At 40.2% G+C, this 21509-nt stretch overlaps 1 protein-coding gene and 1 pseudogene across 3 annotated transcripts in view; both read right to left on the bottom strand.

The window, feature by feature from the left end:
* The window catches only part of Arb2a (ARB2 cotranscriptional regulator A), a 449141-nt gene that overhangs the window by 13274 nt on the left and 414358 nt on the right, over nt 1-21509 (bottom strand). The window contains exon 10 of one of the 3 annotated variants that reach the window (XM_060383606.1): nt 4326-4459. The exons of the other annotated variants lie outside the window; for them this stretch is intronic. Coding sequence (XP_060239589.1) covers nt 4341-4459 — 119 coding nt within the window. The 3' untranslated portion in view covers nt 4326-4340. Of the gene's footprint in view, nt 1-4325; nt 4460-21509 lie in introns of those variants that run through there. 3 annotated transcript variants of the gene reach the window in all.
* Nucleotides 635-1653, bottom strand: LOC110541114 (elongin-C-like; annotated as a pseudogene).

Here is a 21509-nt window from a genome sequence, read left to right as displayed (position 1 = left end):
TGTGGCAAATTTCTTAAAAGACTTTGACCTTATTTGCATGGCACAGCTTAATGTGTTCACAGATGTGTCATGTAAGAATACCGTTGATTACTTTATGAATACATACTATCAGGTAATGCTATAGAGGACAGGGAGAATTTATGAATAATTAAACTGGATATACTTTCATTAAGGATGCTTGCTGATATAACTGCATACAGCCAAGATACGACTGAACAATGACCAGGAGACACTATAAAGGTGCTTATGGTATAAACTTGCCAGTATTTCCATGTCTTCCAACATAATGCTAACTGGGATTTTCAAATAGTGAACCCCTCAGACAGTTCAGGTAACCCCTACCCACACTAATCTATTTCATTATTTATTGCTCAGGAAATTAAATTTTCTTACTCTGGCATTAAATCTACATTTTAAATATTTACAATCTTGGATTTTGATGTATAGTAATAGAAAATGAATGTACTTAAGAAATGCAGATGAACTTAAATGTGATACAGAACTTGGCAAGAATTTGTTATTCCTATTCCTTTGTTTTATATGCTGGCTGTACCCAATACTTTATTTTAATTAATTAACTAATTAATTAATTAATGTTTTTTAAATACTAAAAAAAGTAACAGTTTATTATAATTTATTTCATTTTACAATCTTGGAAGTTCACGGCCATCAGCAGTTCCAGTGCAGTTTCAGGTGCAGTTGGGAATTCAGGAATCTCAGTGGCGCTGTTAGCGTCTCGGACTTGTAGGTAAAATACATGCATACTTTTGATAGCACGTGTGAAGGGAACGCTCTAAAATTGACCGCATTGGTTTCGTTCTCAGCCCTGGCCCACTCAACATGGCCTTTACTGTTCCTGATGTTAATGCATGTTCTCTTTTTACACTAAATTCATGACCAGCAGAAGATATTAATTTGACATACATGGCATCAGGGCCTTCACAGCCACCATAGGTTTTCTCCTCTCCATCCATTATGTTCTTATAAAATTCTACTTGATCCCACAAGAACTTTAGTAGTTTCCTGGAGGGAGAGATGCGGTCTGTTAATAACTTGCTTCTGAAGGAAGTGAGCTGTGCTCTTGGCCCTAATTAATGGTTTTGAGACAGGGTTTCTCTGCATTTCTCTGGCTGTCCTGGAATTCAGTTGGTAGACCAAGTTGGCCTTGAACTCAGAGATCTGTCAGCCTCTGCCTCCGAGTGCTAGGATTATAGGTATGTGCCATCACTGTCCAGCACATGTTATTTTATGCATATGGATGTTCTGTCTGCATGTATATCTATGTAACACGTGTAGGCCCCACGAGGTCGAGAAGAGTGCCTCAGAGCCCCTGGAAATGCAGTTGTTGAGTTGTTGACGTTTGTACACCACCATGTTGGCACTGGGAATTGAACCCAGGTCCTCTGGAGGAACAGAATGTGCACTGAACCAGTGAGCTGCCCCTCTAGTCCCATGCTGGCAATACTTTATATTTTATTCCTTGTCTATGAAAGTCCCCCTTTTCAAGTAAGTTAATATTACTATGAGACTTACATTTGATCATGTTAAAGTAGCAAAGGACAGGTTCTTTTCCAGAGAATCTCAGGTACTCTTTGGGCATCACTACAGGTTTATGACATCCTATTTTACTCTTATGGCACAGAATAGATTTAAAAAGTCATACTGAAAGGAACATCTAAAAATCTACTTTTAAAACTAAGGTTAATCTGCACATGAAAATAAGAAAATGTTGTCTTATGGAGAGTTTTTTCATTAATCAAAATTCAATGTTTGCAGACCCAAATGTATAACCAACAGTAGAAGTACAGGCTTGTTAAAAACCTTCGTAAAGGAAGTAGTAGTAAGACCAAGATACCTTAGGGATTCCAACATAAAAAATGTCACAATCTGTTTCCCAGAAAAATATTATATTTACAAATTAAAATAAAGTAGGATAAGGCATGCTTATCCTATATCCTATATGAAATCACTCTAGAGTGATTTCATAATAAAAACTTTAATTACCTTATATTATGACTAGAGTAACAGGTATCTTTGCTTGCTTGGTATAACATACTCATACCTACTATAGAAAATGCACTTGATGACTTATGTAAACATGCTGTAATAGAACAAAAGAAATAGGTGAAGGGTAGAGGACTAGCAGAAAAGCAAGATAAAGTAGGTGTGCTTGTATATAATCACTATTTTAATGTTTGGTCAGTTAGGATTATACACCGCAAAGTTATATTATATTATATTATATTATATTATATTATATTATATTATATTATATTAATTATATTATAGTCTTTGGCAACAAACTGGATGATGGATATTTTTGCTGTTTTTTGTATACTAATATGGTTAATACCCACCACAGAAAGCCCAAGACCTAAATATGGTGTGTTCTCAGAAACGTGGACTGCAAGAGGGGGAAGTGATGCATAAAGGAGGAAGATCAGTATTTTCTTAAAAAAGAAAATCTGATTTCCTACGCTACAATGTAGCCAGCCTTTCACTTTCTCTTCTGGTCGAAAGAGCACTCCTGTGCACACATGCACACACAGAGACACACACACAAACAGACACACACAAACACACACAGACACACACAGACACACACACACACACACACACAGACACAGACACACACACACGTGAGAGATCTTGGAACATTTAATCCTAAATGGAATGTCTCCATCAAACCCTTCCCTCAGAGCTCAAGAAAACCCACCAAAAAGGAAGCAGAAAGAGTGTTCCTGAGTGAGGTATCCCCAAAGCAGAAAGATACACATGGTATACACTCACTTATAAGTGGATATCAGACATAGAATATAGGATAATCATAATAAAATCTGTACACCTAAGGAAGTTATTAAAAAAGGAGGACCCCTGGGTAAGATGCTCAATCCTCATTCAGAAAGGCAAATGCGATAGGGTGGGAAGAGGGAGAAAACAGGGAACAGGACAGGAGCCTACCACAGAGGGCCTCTGAAAGACTCTACCCAGCAGGGTATCAAAGGAGATGCTGAGACTCATAACCAAACTTTGGGCAGAGTGTGAGGAATCTTATGAAAAAAGGGGAGATAGAAAGACCTGGAGGGGACAGGAGCTCCAAAAGGAGAACAACAGAACCAAGAAATCTGGCCACAGGGGTATTTTCTGAGACTGATATTCCAGCCAAAGACCATGCATGGACATAACCCCTGCACGGAGGTAGCCCATGGCAGCTCAGTGTCCAAGTGGGTGCCCTAGTAATGGGAACAGGGACCATCTCTGACATGAACTGATTGGCCTGCTCTTTGATCACCTCCCCCTGAGGGGGGAGCAGCCTTACCAGGCCTCAGAGGAAGACAATGCACCCAGTCCTGATGGGACCTGATAGACTAGGATCAGAAGGAAGGGAAAGAGGACCTCCCCTATCAATGGACTGGGGAAGGGCATGGAGGAGATGAGGGAGGGACGGAGGGTAGAATTGGGAGGGGCTGAGGGAGAGGGCCACCTGAAATACAAAGTAAATAAACTATAATAACTAACTAACTAACTAACTAACTAACTAAAGGATGTAAAGGCCAGAGGGGATGGAGGACACCAAAACAAGCCCCTCCAAACCAGCATGAAGAAGGCGCATATGAACTCACAGAGACTAACGCAGCATGCACAGGGCCTGCATGGGGCTGTACCAGTCCTCTGGGTATACAACATGGCCTCCTGTTCAGTGTTTTGAAGGCATTTCTGAGTGTGTAAACTAGCAGGTCTCTGATTCTTATGCTTTCTCTTGGGCTCTTTGCTTTCTGTTGATTTGTCCTATCCAACTTCAATGTGATAGGTTTTGTTTTATATTATTATACTTTACTATATTTAAAAATATGAATGAAAACTTAGCCACTAGGTTTTAAGAGCTGAATTTATACCTCCTGGGAGAGGAAAATCAATTTTCTCCAATGGAGTGACAATGGGTATATCGACAACTTTAAGGCAGGCCTCATATTGAGGAGCAGTTGACCAATATAGAATGGACTCCACAGTATTTTTCTGTTTTTGTGTCCTTTTAGTTGGTTACAGTTTTATGTGGTTTTTTTTTGGGGGGGGGTATTGTTTTATTTTCTTGTTTTTCTTGTTTGTTTGTTTTTGAAAAAGATCCTAAATTGGGGGTTACAGGGGGTCTGGAAGGACTTGGGGGAAGGGAAAAATATGACCAAAATACATTTAAAATTTAAAAGTTTTAAATAATAAAATAGAATAAGAGAGAAAAAGCATAAGAAAAAAGTGGGCTCTGTGGGCTCTAAATTATTGCCCTATGATGCATTCTTAGAGCAATCTCAGACTCACAACCACATATTTCATTGCATTGTCACTTACACAAATCTTATCAAATTATTTGGCAGGACAAGAAAGATGAATCGGGGTTGGGGATTTAGCTCAGTGGTAGAGCACTTGCCTAGCAAGCGCAAGGCCCTGGGTTCGGTCCTCAGCTCTGGAAAAAAAAAAAAAAAGACAAAATAACAAAAAGAAAGATGAATCATTATACAACATTAGTATCTCTTTCATTTCAAATATTACCTCTAGAAGTACCTGCAATATTCTTTTTTTTATTCATGATCAAATTTTATTTTTATTCTCATTAGTCAATGAAAGCATACATATTGTTAAACTGTTCTTTTTTCATTTTTCTTTATTTTTATTTGATTAATTAATTTATTATTTATTTTATTTAATTACAGTTTATTCGCTTTGTATCCCACCTGTAGCACCCTCTCACCTCTCCTCCCAACCCCACCCTCCCTTTCCCTTCTCTACCCATGCCCCTCCCCTAGTCCACTGATAGGGGAGTTTTGATAGGTTCCTTTTGAACCTAGTCTATCAGGTCTCATTAGGACTGGATGCATTGTCTTCCTCTGTGGCCTGGTAAGGCTGCTCCGGACTCAGGGGGAGGTGATCAAAGAGCAGGCCAATCAGTTCATGTCAGAGATGGTCCCTGTTCCCATTACTATGGAACCGACACCTGCAATATTCTTAGAAGGCACTTAAAAATTTCAAATTAAAACTATTTTCACATGGTGACAAATAAGGAAATGTCTGCACCCTTCAATCTGCTCCAGTAGAGTCACTCTTGTATCATTTAATCATCTCTTATGTCAAAATGAAAAAAAAAAAGTGTTGCTTTTTTTTTAAGAGGGCTTGAAGAGACCTTTTATGTGTTGGAGTCTGAGGCCCCAGAGTTTATAAACCCAGAGATGTGCTGACACAGTTTCTCATGGAGGAAGATGCAGCAGAAATACATCATTTCAGGAGCAACTAATCCTCTTTAGAGTAAAAACTGACTTGAAAGTGTTTCATTCTTAATAAAGACGTTTACAATTTTAATATCTTCTTTTAATTTTAGTTTCAATTCTTTTAGTTTCTGATTTCTAATATTTTCCATATTTAAGTTCAACACTGCACCATCTAATCTTTTAAAGTAAATTCCCACACGGAAGCTTTCCACTTATGGGTCCCAAGTTCCTACGTTTCTTAAAAACAAAAATGTTGTCTCCCAGCAATGCCAGAAGCTACACTGGTAAAGTCTCACCAACATGACACTCCAGTCTCAGCTGGACAAGGGCCAACAGGCTGAAGTGGATGGGGAAAGCCCCTGAGGGCTCAACCCTACACAGAGGACCTCAGCCAAAGGAGGGAAGCAAGAGGGGAGCAAGAGGCGTGGCCTTCCCCAGGGAAGAGAGCACAACTGGCCACCAGTGCCCAGTGGTCAGCCCCGAAAACATGTGAAGGGAACGTTATATGGCTTTATTTAGGAATATATATGCACATATACACAAAAATAATTAATAAAAAAGAGGCCAGAATTTGAAGGACTTAGAAAACAACCCAAATTATAAAAACATCGGATTTAGTGAAGAACTACAGTTCCTTTGTGTGTATGTGTGTGTGTTGGTTTTTGAGACTGTGCCTGGAACTTGCTTTGTAGACCAAGCTAGACTTGAATTGACAGAGATCCACCTGTCTCTGCCTCCTGAATACTGGGATTAAAGGCCTGTGCTACCATACCCAGCAAGCGCTGTAATTCTAATATTTAAGGTCTATATATAAAAAGCATTTTCGTACACAACATTCTAAAAAAAATAAATTCAGAAATACTAAGTTTAGGCAGGTGTGATGGTACAGCTCTACATCTTCAGCTCTAAGGATACTAGCAGTTTTATTGCCAAGACCTGGAAGCTAATTTGGGCTACATTGTGAGTTTCAGGCCAGCCTGGGCCACACTGAAAATCAAACCAGGAGAGCTGAGACGGTTCTATGGTGAAGAGTGCTGGTTCTGCGAATGTAAGAATCAGCGCCATGGAGTGGTTCATAGCCATGTTCTAGCCCCAGATGTCCTGATGCCCTCTTCTGACTTCTTCAGGTACCAAGCATGCATGTGGCACACATACACACATGTAGAAAAACACCCATATATACAAAGTCAATAAATCTTAAAAGACAAAGCAAAATAACAACATAAAATTAAGTTTAAAAAAACATAGTTAATTTTTTATATTTAAAAAAACATAGTTAATTTTTAAAATACTGTTAAACTTATAAAACTGCGGGAGAGCTAACTTTGGTTATTATTTATCCAGATTCATTCATTTCCAAAAACATTTCACAGGTGCTCCTTCACCGTGCCTCCGCCTCCCTGGCTGCCCAGAGCTGACTGGGATGTATTTCCTAGCCACAAGGCTTTCTCCTCGGTGCCCACAGCGCAGCCACCAAATGCAGGCTGTGCCTGGGCACAGGGCGTCTCACTCCAGCCTGCATATCACTCTGGCCCGCTGTCCTTCTACTCCTCTTTACAGAACAAAATCAGGTCCAGGGTTTCACAGTGCGAAGGACTAAGCTTTAGGGGCTGGGGAGACGGCTCAGAGTTTGAGAGCAGTTGTTGCTCTGGTAAAGAGCTCAGGTTGAGCTCCCAGCACCTCGCATGATGACTCACAGCCAGGCACAACTCCAGTTCTAGGGGATCCAGCCCTCTCTTCCAGACAACAGGCATGCAGGTGGTACACATGTACACATGCAGGCAAAATGCTCATTCATGTAAAATAAATACATCTACCAAATGTGATTACTCAGATGTAATAATTATTCTGTTACCTACTTTTGTCATGCATACATTACTAACAGAAATGAATGGAATCCACTGTGATAGTAGCACAGCCCACTTTCATCTATTTGTATAAGATTTTGTTTAATTGTGTTTACTTGAGACAGTAAACAGTCCTCCCCTCCCCCCCCAAGGAAGGGGTTCTCTGTTTAGCCTTGGCTGTCCTGGACTCGCTTCATGGACCAGGCTGGCCTTGAACTCACAGAGATCTGCCTGCCTCTTTCTCACTGAGTGCTGGGATTACAGACCTTATTCTTTATTTCAGCCTGGCTTCAAAGGTGTGGATCCTCCTGTGGCACTATCTGGAGTACTGGGATTATAGGTAAGAGTCACTGTGCCTGGCACTTTTTTTAAAAGAGGGTATTATGTAGTTCAGGTCAGCCTGGATCTCACCAGGGAGCGGAGGATGGCCTTGAACTTCTGATTCTCCTGCCTCACCTCCAAGTGCTGGGTTCCTAGAAATGTGCTGCCAGATCTGGTTTCATGTGGTGACCAAACCCAGGATTTGTGCCTGCTAGTCAAGCACTCTCCCACCTGCGGTTCTCCCAGACCCACTACAATTCCTCTTTATGAGAGTATTTTTATTAGTGTATATCAACTGTGCAAAACAACAGTGACATTATATACGTGTGTAGTTAATAACTTTTACCCCGTCCTTTACCTGCATTGGCCCCCTTCTTCTAGCTCCATTTTCTCTTCCTATTATTTTGATCTTTAAAATGGTAGTTTTACTGCAAGTAAAATTTCAAAATGAGAATATTAATTCATCAGTAAGTTTTCTGATATTGTTTTAGCAAACTACTTTAGTAAAAACGTAAGACTATGATTAAAATATGCCTGGCTAAGTTTCTCCATCGACCTTGTGAATAGCTATGGTGAACAGCCACTCTTTGACTGTGTCTTATATGTAAAGTAACTTACCACTAGCATAGAAGGAAATAATTTGTTATCTCAACACAGCCTTCCTGCTCTGTGGATGTTGGTCCTCGGAGGGTTAACTGTGGTAAAAGTAAAACTAGGCAAATTTTGTACTTGTTAGGAGTTTTAGTAAGATGTTTGATAGAGGAGATTAAAATCAGTGACTAAAGTAAAGTTTCCAAAATATTTGAGGCTTATATTTAACTATGATAAATTTCCCATACTCATTAGAAAATGTACAATTAACTGCTTATACTTATGCTGAGAGCTTAGAAATAGTGTACACAGCTGAAGCGAGAGACTTAATGATTAAGATCTATTTCTGGCTTCTCTGTCAATATACTTGCAGTTCTGGATAAGCTATTTAACTTTGAGTTGTCTTAAAGTCTCTATTCTTAAAGGCAGAGTGAATATTGTTTACCACACAGAGTGTGAGTTTTTTTTTTTTTTTTAAGACTTATTTATTACTTATAGGGCATTCTGCCTACATACCAGATCTCACTGTAGATGGTTGTGAGCTACCATGTGATTGCTGGGAACTGAACTTAGGACCTTTGGAAGAACAGCACGTGTTCTTAACCTTTGAACCATTTCTCCAGCCCTGAGTGGGAGTTCATATATATATATATATATATATATATATATATATATATATATATTTAAAATTCTTTATTAATTACACTTTATACACTTTGTATCCCCTCTGTGGTTCTCTCCCTCCTCCCATCCCAATCCCTCCCTTCCTCCACCCTCTGCATGTATGCCCCTCCCCAAGTCCACTGATAGGGGAGGTCTTCTTTTCCTTCCTTCTGACCCTAGTCAATTAGGTCTCATCAGGAGTGGCTGCATTGTCTTCTTCTGGGGCCTGGTAATGCTGCTTCCCCCTCAGGGGGAGGTAATTAAAGGGCAGGCCAATCAGTTCATGTCAGAGACAGTCCCTGTTCCCATTACAATGGAACCCACTTGGATACTGAACTGCCATGGGCTACATCTGTGCAGGGGTCTTAGGTTATCTCCATGCATAGTCCTTGGTTGGAGCATCAGTCTCAGGAAAGACCCCTGTGCTCAAATTTTTTGGTTCTGTTGCTCTCCTTGTGGAGTTCCTGTCCTCTCCAGATCTTACTGTTTCCCACTTCTTTCATAAGATTCCCTGCACTCTGCCCAAAGGTTGCCTATAAGTCTCCGCATCTTCATTGATAGTCTGCAGGGCAGAGCCTTTCAGAGGTCCTTTGTGTCAGGCTCCTGACTTGTTCCCTCTTTTCTCTTTCTTCTGATGTCCATCCTCTTTGACTTTCTGGATAGGAATTGAGCATTTTAGCAAGAGTCCTCCCTCTTGATTAGTTTCCTCCTCCACTGCTGGTGGGAATGTAAATTTGTACAACAACTCTGGAAAACAATCTGGCACTTTCTCAGACAACTAGGAATAGCGCTTCCTCAAGATCCAGCCATACCTCTCCTAGGCATATACCCAAAAGAGTCTCAAGTACACAATAAGGACATCTACTCAACCATGTTTGTAGCAGCCTTATTTGTAATAGCCAGAAGCTGGAAACAGCCCAGATGCCCCTCAGTGGAGGAATGGATGCACAAATTGTGGTATATCTACACAATGGAATATTACTCAGCAATAAAAAACAAGGAAATCATGAAATTTGCAGGTAAATGGTGGGATCTGGAAAAGATCATCCTGAGTGAACTATCCCAGAAGCAGAAAGATGCACACAGTATGTACTCACTCATACAGACATATAATATAGAATAAACCTACTAAAATCTGTACACCTAAAGAAACTAATCAAGTAGGAGTTCTTAACAGAGGTACAAAAAAAAAAAAAAAAAAAAAAAAAAAACAAAAACCAACAGAGGTACACTACTGAACTTGTAATTTAAAACATAGCAAAAGGGCACAGGGCAAAACCTACAGAGAATCATCAAAACTACAGCATTTACTCAGAAAAACATAAAGAGTATGTAAATGCTATGCGTTCATTAAGCGAGAAAGCACAAAACCTTAAGCAAGTAAAAAGAAATACAAAGCTGCCAATGATCCCATTGGCCATAACAACTTGGCACACGTTCCTTCAGGTACATCTGCAGTTTTCATTGTGAAAATACATAACTTTAATAATTGGAAAAATCACCTCTATTTTAACACATATTCATTTAATAAAATACTTCAGACTCAGAGTTCTTGATTTGTTAATCATTTAACTCTCCCATTTGTAAAAAGATAAATTATGAATAAAATACCAAATACAGTTTGATGGCACCAGAGAGCAACCCAAAGTGGGTAGAAGGGAAGCAGTTAAACCCTTCAAAGAAGGGCTCTGTGCTGGGTGGGCTTTTACCTCAGGGCTTGCCTCTCTTCAGGTGCTGAGTTGCTAGAACCCAGGCAGAAGGACTCAGTTTCCCTGCCCTGAGGTTTCCATAGGTAAACTCTGGGGTGTGAGACGACCAGGAAACTAAGAATGGAGATTCTTCAAAGAAAGGAGCCAACCACAAAAGGAGTGATTTACAAATATTCTCCTTAGTTATTTTGCTTGAGTTATGAACCATGTTTGCATAAGGAAGACTGATGAGTTGGCAGGAGGCTACCAAGTGGGAAGCTGAGGAACCAGAGTCTTTGAAAACACAGGACAGACCATCCAAAATTTGAATCTCCACAAACCTGCAAGGGGTGAAAAATACTAGGGAGTACCCCTGACACTGAGTCCTTAGGGTCGAAAAGCTTATTCTAAATTTCAGGGTAAAACTCAGTACTTAGGACAGAGAAGCATGCTTGAACAGTTCCAAAGTCCTTACACAGGAATTTAAATATCTAGCATATACCTCTGTAGGTCCCACCCCCATGTTGTTCTATTTGGGCTTAAAAAATCTTAATGGTCTTTTGCTGCTTATTACAATGTTCAACTTTGTGTTTCATGTTATGTTATTTATTTGTGTGGTTTTGTGTTTCTTCTTGTTTGTTTGCTTTTTTATTTGCCTGTCTGTATTATGAAGAGAAAGAGAGAGAAGGTATGGGATTGGATGGGTACGGAGGTGGGAGCATTAGAGAGGAGATGGGGAAGAGGCAACCCGTGGTCAGAATATATTGTATGAATTTCAATTACAAATAAAAAAAGTCCACCAAAACAAAATCTAATATAATTCAGAGACCCAATAAGTCATCATTCACAATCCAACATAATAAAATGTTAATAGCAAGCCAGAGAAGAGCAGAAAAAAAGCCAGAACTCTTAAAAACTGATCAGTAGGCCCACCAAAGCTGAGCATCAAAGACAGGCAAATCACTGTGGCTTTCAGGCCAGCCTGGTCTATACAGGGAGTTCCAGTCAAGCCAGGGCTACAAAGCCCTGGAGTCTGAAAGACTCTACCCTGCAGGGTATCAAAGACTCATAGCCAAACTTTGGGCAGAGTGCAGGGAATCTTATGAAAGAAGAGGGAGAGAGAAAGACCTGGAGGGGATAGGAGCTCTACAAGGAGAGCAACAGAACTAAAAAATCTGGGCCCAGGGGTCTTTTCTGAGACTGACACTCCAACTAAGGACCATGCATGGAGATAACCTAGAACCCCTGCACAGAGGTAGCCTATAGCAGCTCAGTGTCCAAGTGGGTTCATTAGTAATGGAAACAGGGGCTGTCTCTGACATGAACTGATTGGCCTGCTCTCTGATCACCTCCCCCTGAGGGGGGGAACAGCCTTACCAGGCCACAGAGGAAGACAATGCAGCCAGTCCTGATGAGACCTGATAGAATAGAATCAGATGGAAGGGAGGAGGACCTCCCCTATCAGTGGGGCATGGAAGGAGATGAGGGAGGGAAAGTGGGAGTGGGAGGGGATAAGGGAGGGGGCTACAGCTGGAATACAAAGTAAATAAACTGTAATTAATAAAAGTAAATAAATAAATTTAAAAAAAAAGAAAAAAGGAAAAAGAAAGAACAAAATGTTGACTTGAAAAACAGCAAAGAAATAGAATGGAAGACATAAACAACCACATCAATAAGTACATGACACTTACATGGATTAGTCATTGTAATGAAAACTATAATTAAGAAGACTACAACAAAGAGCATGCATGAAGACACAGCAACTCAAGTAGAACGAGTGTCCATATGTCACTCACGAGAGATGGTGTAACTAATGTTTAAAATCACTTGTCAGATATTTGAAAAGTAAAGCAAGATATACAGACCATCCTGCGACCGCATTCTTTCTATGAGCAATTTACCCAACACCAAATGCTTAGATAAGAGCATGCCTGGAAAGACTCAGAGCAGCTTTACCCACAATAACCCAAACTGAGTACAATCCTAATGCCCATCACTAGGAGAACGTGTGAACTGTAAGAACTCACCAAGGGAACACTACCTATAGTTACAGAGCAGTGACTATGATGGTTAGTGCTAACTGTCAATTTGACAGACTGGTACCACCTGGGATAGTGGCCTCTGAGCATGCTTGTGGAGCATTATCTTGATTAGAATAACTGATGTGAGAGGGTCCATCTTAAGCATGGGTGAGATCACTTTCTGGGCAGGCAGTCCTGCACCTCATAAAATAGAGAAAGCAAACAGCACCAGTATGCACTTTTCTCTATTTCTTGATTCTGGATGCGGTATGATCAGCTGCTTCAAGCTACCGATGCTTTGCTTTCACCTGCTTGATGAACTATACTTTGAACTGTGAGCCAAAATAAACTGATTCTTCCTTCAGTTCCTTTGTCAGTGTTTTATTTATTTTTCCTTTATTAATTATACTTTATTCACTTTGTATCCCCCCTGTGGTTCTCTCCCTCCTCCTGTCCCAATTCCTCCCTTCCTCTACCCTCTGCATGCATGTCCCTCCCAAAGTCCACTGATAGGCGAGGACTTCTTTTCCTTCCTTCTGATCCTAGTCAATTAGGTCTCATCAGGAGTAGCTGCATTGTCTTCTTCTGTGGCCTGGTAATGCTGCTTCCCCCTCAGGGGGAGGTAATTAAAGAGCAGGCCAATCAGTTCATGTCAGAGACAGTCCCTGTTCCTATTACAATGGAACCCACTTGGATACTGAACTGCCATGGGCTACATCTGTGCAGGGGTCTTAGGTTATCTCCATGCATAGTCCTTGGTGTCAGTGTTTTATTACAGCAAGAGGAAAGAAACAATGACAAAGATACAACAAAAACAAAGACAACAAACAAACAAACAAAAAACAAAGAAACAAAGAAGCAAGCATTTAGAACCTCATAGGTGACCAAGCAAGAATATTACCATGACATAGCACAATTAAGCTGTAAAAAGTACAGAACAAAGAAAGAATATTAAAATTTCCAAGATTAAATGGTTAAACATTAAGTAATATTTCAAGGCAAATGAATTTGACAAATGGCAGATTTTTCAGAAGGAACAGTAAATATGAGAGGGGCATATAATGATGAACTTTGGGTTCTGAATGAATACAACTACCAACCAACTAAGATTGTTCTACCCAGGAAGGCTGTCCTTCACAGCTGGAGAAGGAAGACCTTCTATGATAACAATAAATTAAAAGAATGCATGATCACTAGACCAGAATTACAAAAGATGCTTAAGGAAATCCTAAATCCAGAAGAGAAAGACATCAGTAAATACCATCATTAAAAATACCAATGAATACCACTTGAAAAATAGATATGCCAACCAGTAAGAAAAAATACAACTAATACGGTAAAGCAATACATTTACAAGATAAAGAGAGGAAATAAACAAAATATAGTCAAAGGTACTTGAAGAATACAATATAAATTAATATGCTAAGTGTAGGAACAAGAATCTAAGTTTTTAAAAATAGAATTGCTAGATGTAAAAAATTTGGACCCCTGTGTAACAGTGGATGCCTTTTAATACCAAGAATAACATTCCACAACTGGAGAAAACACCCCCAAATTCATGAGAAAGTACAAGTAGCCATAGGAACCTAAGCAACACCATACTGGAGCCAAAATGAGACAAAGGAACACACTTGAGGATGTTGACACAGGTGGATTTTCTAGAAAAGACTTAAAAGTAGGGACACAAGAACTGACAGCACCACAGCAGGCGGGATTCACTGTCGCCTACAGAATGAGCCAGCCTGTGGTGGTGTGAACGAGATCGGGCCCCCTAGGCTCAGATAGTTGAATGTTTGGTTCCCAACTGAGTCCTGTTTGGGAAAGATTGAGAAGTGTGACCTTGGTGGAGGAGGTGTGGGCACACTTGGGATTTCAAAAGACTCATGCCATTCCCAGTGTCTCTTTGCCTCCTGCTTGTGGTTCAAGATGTGAGGTCTTAGCTAATCCGGCTACCATGCCTTTTGTTCTGCCATCATGGACTCTAATCCTCTGGAACCATGAGCCCAATTAAATGCTTTCTTTTATAATAAAGAAAGAAAAAATTAGGACTCATGCTAATACATATGACCTTTGTTACAATGTAATTACACTTAGTCTCCATGGGTGGAATCTATCCTTCAAAAAGTGCATGTTAGGACCCTAACTAAAATGTCCAATCCCCATCCGGAAAGGCAAAGAGGATGGACCTCAGAAGAAGAAGAAAACAGGAAACAACCTAGGAACCTACCACAGAGGGCCTCTGAAAGCCTCTGCCCTTCAGACTATCAAAGCAGATGCTGAACCTGATGGGCAACTGTTGGGCAGAGTGAATGGAATTTTTTGTAAGAACTGGGAAATAGTAAGAGCTGGAGAGGACAGGGTCTCCACAAGGAGAGCAACAGAACAAGAAAATTTGAACACAGGGAACTTCCCAGAGACTCATACTCCAACCAAGGACTATTCATGGAGATAACCCAGAACCCCTGCACAGATGTAGCCCAGGGCAGTTCAGAGCCAAATTGGGTTACATAGTAATGTGAAGAGGGACTGCCTCTGACATAATCTGATTGGACTGCTCTTTGATCACCTCCCTCTGGGGGGGAGCAGCCTTACCAGGCCATAGTAGAGGACAATGCAGCCACTTTTGATGTAAACTGACAGACTAAGATCAGAAAGGAGAGGAGAACCTCCCCTATTAGTGGACTTGGGGAGTGGCATGCAAGCAGAGGGAGGAGGGAGGGTGGGACTGGGAGGGGAGGAGGGAGGGGCTTATGGGGGGATGCAGAATGAATAAAGTGTAATTGATGAAAAATTTTAAAAAAAAGGGAAAAAAATAATTTAAGAACCTTAAATGACTTTCAAAAGTGGAGGAAAACATGGAGTTAGTCAATTGGCATGGAGCACGTCTCGCCCCTGGGGGCAATGGTCTCCTGAACCTACTCAGACCTCGGACACCACCACTGCTAGTTCTAGAACTGACGCAGGATGTTTCAACGAGGGGGTTAAGGCTTCTCATAATATTTCCTATAAGCCCACACCTGTTTGTCTATATCCCCCATTTTTATTTATTATTAGCCAGATAGAGCCAAGTAATTGTGGTAATGATACTTGCTTTTTTGCCCAATGCTGGAATGCTAGTAAATTTAGGTATGCCCTGGTTACTCGCATGCCTCACTGGGTGCCTGTGCCCGTTGATGCCCCTCACGCTATGACTCTCTTCATACAGAAAAGGGATCTTGGAAGTACAGCCACCATTGTTACTACCATCTCATTGGCAGCTGTTGGAGCTACCACCGGGGCATTAGCCATGAGTCATACTGGGCAGACTGCTCAGACCCTGAATAATCATTTAGCCAATGTAGCTCATGCCTTAGTTGTACATAAAGGAATTAATGCTCAACTAAAAGGAAGCTTGATGGTGTTCAATCAGAGGATTGACCTCGTGCAGGAGCAAATTGATACCCTATGGCAAATCGTTCAACTTGGCTGTCAATGAAAATATGCTGGACTTTGAGTCACTAGCATACAACATGAGAATTTTTCCTGTGCTGCAAATCTGTCTAAACAATTGTCGAGCTATATTTTAGGTAATTGGACTGGAGAATTCGATACTACGATGGAGCAGCTGAGAGTGTCCATTGTCACAGTAAATTCTACCAGAGTGGACGCAGGACTAGCCACAGGATTATCATCATGGATTGCTGCAGCCATGAATCATCTGAAGGAATGGGCGGGCATGGGAGCGTTAGCAGGCCTTCTGGTGTTGGTCTCCTTGGTTTGCCTGTGGTATATATACAAGATTAGAGTCTCACAACAGTGTGATGCAGCCATGATCATTCAGGCCTTTACAGCCATTGAAGCAGGACATTCTCCCCAAGCATGGTTGGATACCATAAAAAGCTAAAATGTTATGCTCAGGATGCGAGGCTAAGTAAGCACTGCACTCAGGGTCAGCCGCTCTGGACCCAGAGAAGAGCATGTCTGATTGCATGCGGGTTGATACCCCAGGTCCCGCCTCTGAGAAAAAGGTATTGGACGGGTCTGATGCTCTTTGGGTGGATGACACCTAAATGAACATCGGTACAAAGTCCCAATTTATTTCTAATATCAGTGATCAGACCTCTACTCTTGCCTGATGCGTCTAAAACAAAAAGGGGGAACTGTAGAGAGCTGTGGAATGCTGTGCCTTAAAGATGGAGCTGGTTTCCGCCTTCCACCTTCCCGATGGTGAGTGCTCTCTGTCACGAACAATTCCACATTTGGCTAAGGCTGAGGATCTGGCTTGCTTCCATGTATGTGGACCTATCTGCATTGCCCACGTGGCACGCCTGGGTTGGCTACCCAGAGGCTATTTAAGCTGTGGGCTGGCTTTCCCCAGGGTCAGATGATTGTTCAAGGTTCCTGAATAAACTGCATTGAAGAAAAAAATAAATAAAAGTTTAGAACAGGGTTATAACTACAATTGCAACTGTGTGGTAGAATTATGTATTAAACATCTTTGTATTTGTAGTTACAAAGGTATCTATTTGTGTTTATCTCTTTTATTTTATTTTTAACTTCCAGTGATATTGAAGCACTAATGACTTATAAAAACTTATTACCAGCTCTTAAATTCCAAACCAGAACTTATAAAAGTGTATGATTGTTAAGAATGGCCCACACTTGCATTTAAGATTCCAGAAGACAGAATGTTAATGTTTAAGTTTTCATGGAAAATGTATACTATGTAATGACAAAATATTAGAATAATTTTATAATCTTATTGTCAATAAAGTATAGTTAATCTCAAAAAAAAAAGTGCATGTTGAGGGGTGGGGATGCAGCTAAAGTGGTAGAGTGTTTGCTAAGCATGCACATCCCTGGGCTCGATCCCCACAACTCCATAAGCCAGGCACACATTTTTGATTGTAAGGACTTAGAAGGTGGAGGCAGGAGGATTAGGAAATCAAGGTTATCATCAGCAATGTGAGTTGGAGCCTAGCATGGGCTACACCAGACTCTGTATCTTAAAACAAACAAACAAAAAATACATGATAAGATTTCATCATGAATGCAACAGTGTTGGGAGGTGGGACCTAATGGGAAGCAGTTAGGGCTCTTTTCCATCAATGGAGTAATGCCGATTAGTAAAGAACTTGTGCTATAAATTCAAACATGTGCTTTCTCTTGCCCTCTCTTCGCCCCTTTACTGTAGGGCATTACATTCTGGCCTTGAACTTCCTACACAAAACCTATGGGATAATAAGTTTCTCTTCATTATAAACTACTTAGCACAAAAGGCACTAAGACATTCAAAGTCCAACAAGTTGAAAATTGAAAATTTAATGTAAAATATATACCTAAAATGTAAAAATCTAAATAAAAAATTAAAATTTATGTAAAATATAGCAAGGTATTATACTTCAGATGCATACATAATAATAATCAATGTATATGAGTGAATAAGTTTGCTTCATTGGTTTAGGACAATTTTTTAAATAATTTCTTTTATTTCTTTCTTTTTCCTAATTTTTAAAATTAGTTCTTTGAGAGTTTCAATGTGTTTTCATCATATATATTCATCTCCAGCCCTCATTGCCTCCCAGATCCACCCCTTTTTCCTATTAACCCCACTCTGTATCCCCCATTGCTTTATAAAACCTACCAAGTCCATATATAATGAAGAGATTGTGAAAATAAAAAATCTTCCAAGTCTGATTTGTGCTGCCAATATCCTTGAGTGTGTTGTTTTCCACTGGATAGTGGTCAATTGCCCAGGGATGGCCTACACTATTGAAGGAAATAGAGTCTTCCTCTCTGTGCACTACCAACTGTCAATAGCTCCTCAGTCAGGGGTGAGACTTCACGCCTACCTCCCCTCTCTCTGCCCGGAGCTTTGTCTGATTAGAACTTGCGTAGGTCTTGTGGGTGCTGTCATAATGTGGGACACATTCCCCACCTACAATATGATTCAGGAAGGCTACTGGCCTATTCAGGAATTCAGTCCTCCTGGAAGGACTGGAAATTGAATCAACCTGTCTAGAGCAGATTTTTCTTCTTATTTTTTTGGCTCTCATTGATTTAAAGTCTCACAAAAGAATAGATTCCTCAACTAATCTGTAGAGCCAAATCTGAAATCAATGTTAACAAGATTTCCGAATCACTGTATTTGCCTACAAGATGGTGATATTCTAATCAGTGTACTTGGTAACTTCGCGGGAAGAACCTGTCAGAGCCACGGGATGTGGTGTTCCGCATTTGTACGTAACGGTTTGAGGATTCACGCACCTGTCAGTGTTAAGGGTAATGCACGAACACTAAAGCACTGGCAAAGCTTCCATCGTGTTGAAAATTATAGTCCCAAAAGGACAGTCCGGTAAAGATTCATCAACCCTTTTTACTATGTAGATTACTAATATGAGTCATTACATCCCAAAGCAGCAGAACTAATGTTCATATATAACAATTTAAACTGTGACATTTTAGCAAGATGTCTCACAATGAGGTGATAACGTAACCTGGCAAGTGTGTACTGTTTTCTCAGCGCAGTGAAGACAATGTAGGATTTTTTTTTTTATTTAAGCAAAAACTATTTTAACTTCAAAAACAGTCAGATAGTGAGACACTCAACTGGTCAATGTGAAGAAAATAAGAAACTGTGAAGTGTTCAGCCCTAAACAGAATGCATGAACACAAGTGTGTGTGTGTACACACACACATGTATATGCATGTACATATATATCATATATATGTATGTATATATAAATCTGTATTACATATGCATGTATAACACACACATATACATATATACATACATGTATTTTACACATTTATACATAAATGTATAAATTATATAAACATAAATATATACATAAATATACATAAATAAATAAATACACACACACACATAAATGTGTGTGTGTGTGTGTGTGTGTGTATCTCACCCTCCCTGCAAAGCTTAGGAATCTTCATGGAAGAGGGGGTGAAAAGATTCTTAGAGCAAGAGGTGAAGAATGACTTCAAGGAAATACTGTTTTCCAGACATAACAAGGCAGTTGCTCAGATGAACTCAGAGCAACTATGATAGCATACATAAGACCTGTGCATGCTGCAGCCACCAAAATCCCAGCATAGGAGAGAAGATGGGCCTGTAACCCTAGCATTAAATGAGGAACTATTGGGGTTCCATAGCTGTTGGGAGAGGGAGACTTAGTTTTTCTTTAATGATGTGATCCCTGAGAGGATGACCCAGGCTTTTGCCCTGGCCCTTAAGACTAGCTAGGCAACACAACCTGAACTTGATGGGGGTGGCGGGAGATCTCAAGACTGGGTGGGAAGGGATAGGAGGGTGGTTATGGAAAGAATTGTGGGAAGAATGATGAATCTGTCCAAAATATACGGTACAAGGTTCTCAAAGAATTAGTAAGAATATTGTTAAAAATTATCTGATACTAAATTATCCTCACAAAAAAGTTTTGAGTAACAGTGTGGGAGACTGTGCTGTGGGAAGACTAAGTGAATTAATCTTTAAAATTCTCTTGGGTGAAAAAAAAAAAAAACCCAGGAAGAATTAGCTTTTACTACTATTGGTCCACTCCAGCAGAATGTCTACATTAGCTTAAGATCATTCACCTTAATTAATTAATTAATTAATTAATTTTTTTATCAGTTACATTTTATTAACTCTGTATCCCAGCCATGTCCCGATCCCTCATTCCCTCCCAGTCCCTCCCTCCCTCCCTCATCTCCACCATGCCCCTTTCCAAGTCCACTGATGGGGGGACCTCCTCCCCATTCATCTGATCCTGTTTTATCAGGTATCTTCAGGACTGGCTGCAAAGCCCTCCTCTGTGGCCTAACAGGTCTGCTCCTCCCTTCAGGGGTGGGGAGACCAAAGAGCCAGTCATTGAGTTCCTGTTAGAAATAGTCCCTGTTCCCCTCACTTTGGGAAACCAATTGGTTACTGAGCTACCACAGGCTACATCTGAGCGGAGGTTCTAGGTTATATCCATACATGGTCCTTGGTTGAATGTCAGTCTCAGAAAAGACCCTGTGCCCAGATATATTTGGTTCTTGTGGAGCTCCTATCCTTTCCCCATCAGACTAACTCCCCTTCTTTCTTATGATTCCCTATACTCTGCCAAAGGTTTGGTCATGAGTCTTTGCTTTGAAAACACTGCTAGTTAGAGTCTTTCAGATGTGCTCAGTAGACTCCAGACCCAGCTATACCACTGCTAGGTATATACCCAAAGTTTGTTCAAGTACACAAAAAGGACACTTGCTCAACCATGTTTATAGCAGCTCTATTTGTAATAGCCAGAACCTGGAAACAACCCAGATGTCCATCAACGGTGGAATGGGTACAGAAATTGTGGTATTTTTATACAATGGAATACTACTCAGCAATCAAAAAGGAGGAAATCATGAAATTTGCAGGCAAATGGTGGGATCTAGAAAAGATCATTCTGAGTGAAATATCCCAGAAGGAGAAAGACAAACATGGGATATACTCACTTATATAGACCTATAAGATATGATAAACATAATGAAATCTATACACCTAAAAAAGATAATCAATTGAGCGGACATGGGGTAAGATAATTAATTTAATTAATGGACAGTCCTTGAAAAATTGGATACCTGCAGGTAATGCTAAAGCCTGGTGGTACAGCACACACCTTTAATCTCAGCACTCTGGGAAGAAGAGGCAGGTGGATCTCTGTGAGTTCGAGGCCAGCCTGGTCTACAGGGTAAGTTCCAGGATAGGCTACATAGAGAAACCCTGTCTTGGGAAGCCAAAAAATCAAAGAGAGAGAGAGAGAGAGAGAGAGAGAAAGAGAGAGGAATAATAGAAAATCTTTGCCATATATATATATCTTATGGAAAATTATTGTCTAGAATATACAAAAAAAAACCCACACAAAACAGAAACTAAAACTAAACACCAAGAAAATATGAAAAAAAAATCCTACTTAAAAAAATAGGCTACAGAAGTAAACAGACTTCCCAAAGAAGAAAAGTATTTAACATGCTTTACCATCAGGGAAATGCAAATTAAAAAAATATGTAGAGATCTCACTTTAACACAGCCAGAATGGCTATTATAAAAAACAAACAAACAAACAAACAAACAAACAAAGGGCTTGTTGATGTCTAGTTTCT

Source organism: Meriones unguiculatus, chromosome 5, assembly GCF_030254825.1.
Source record: "Meriones unguiculatus strain TT.TT164.6M chromosome 5, Bangor_MerUng_6.1, whole genome shotgun sequence".
NCBI classification, from domain to species: Eukaryota; Metazoa; Chordata; class Mammalia; order Rodentia; family Muridae; genus Meriones; species Meriones unguiculatus.
The sequence above is the reverse complement of the archived record's forward strand: the minus strand, read 5'-3'. Positions and strand labels throughout refer to the sequence as shown.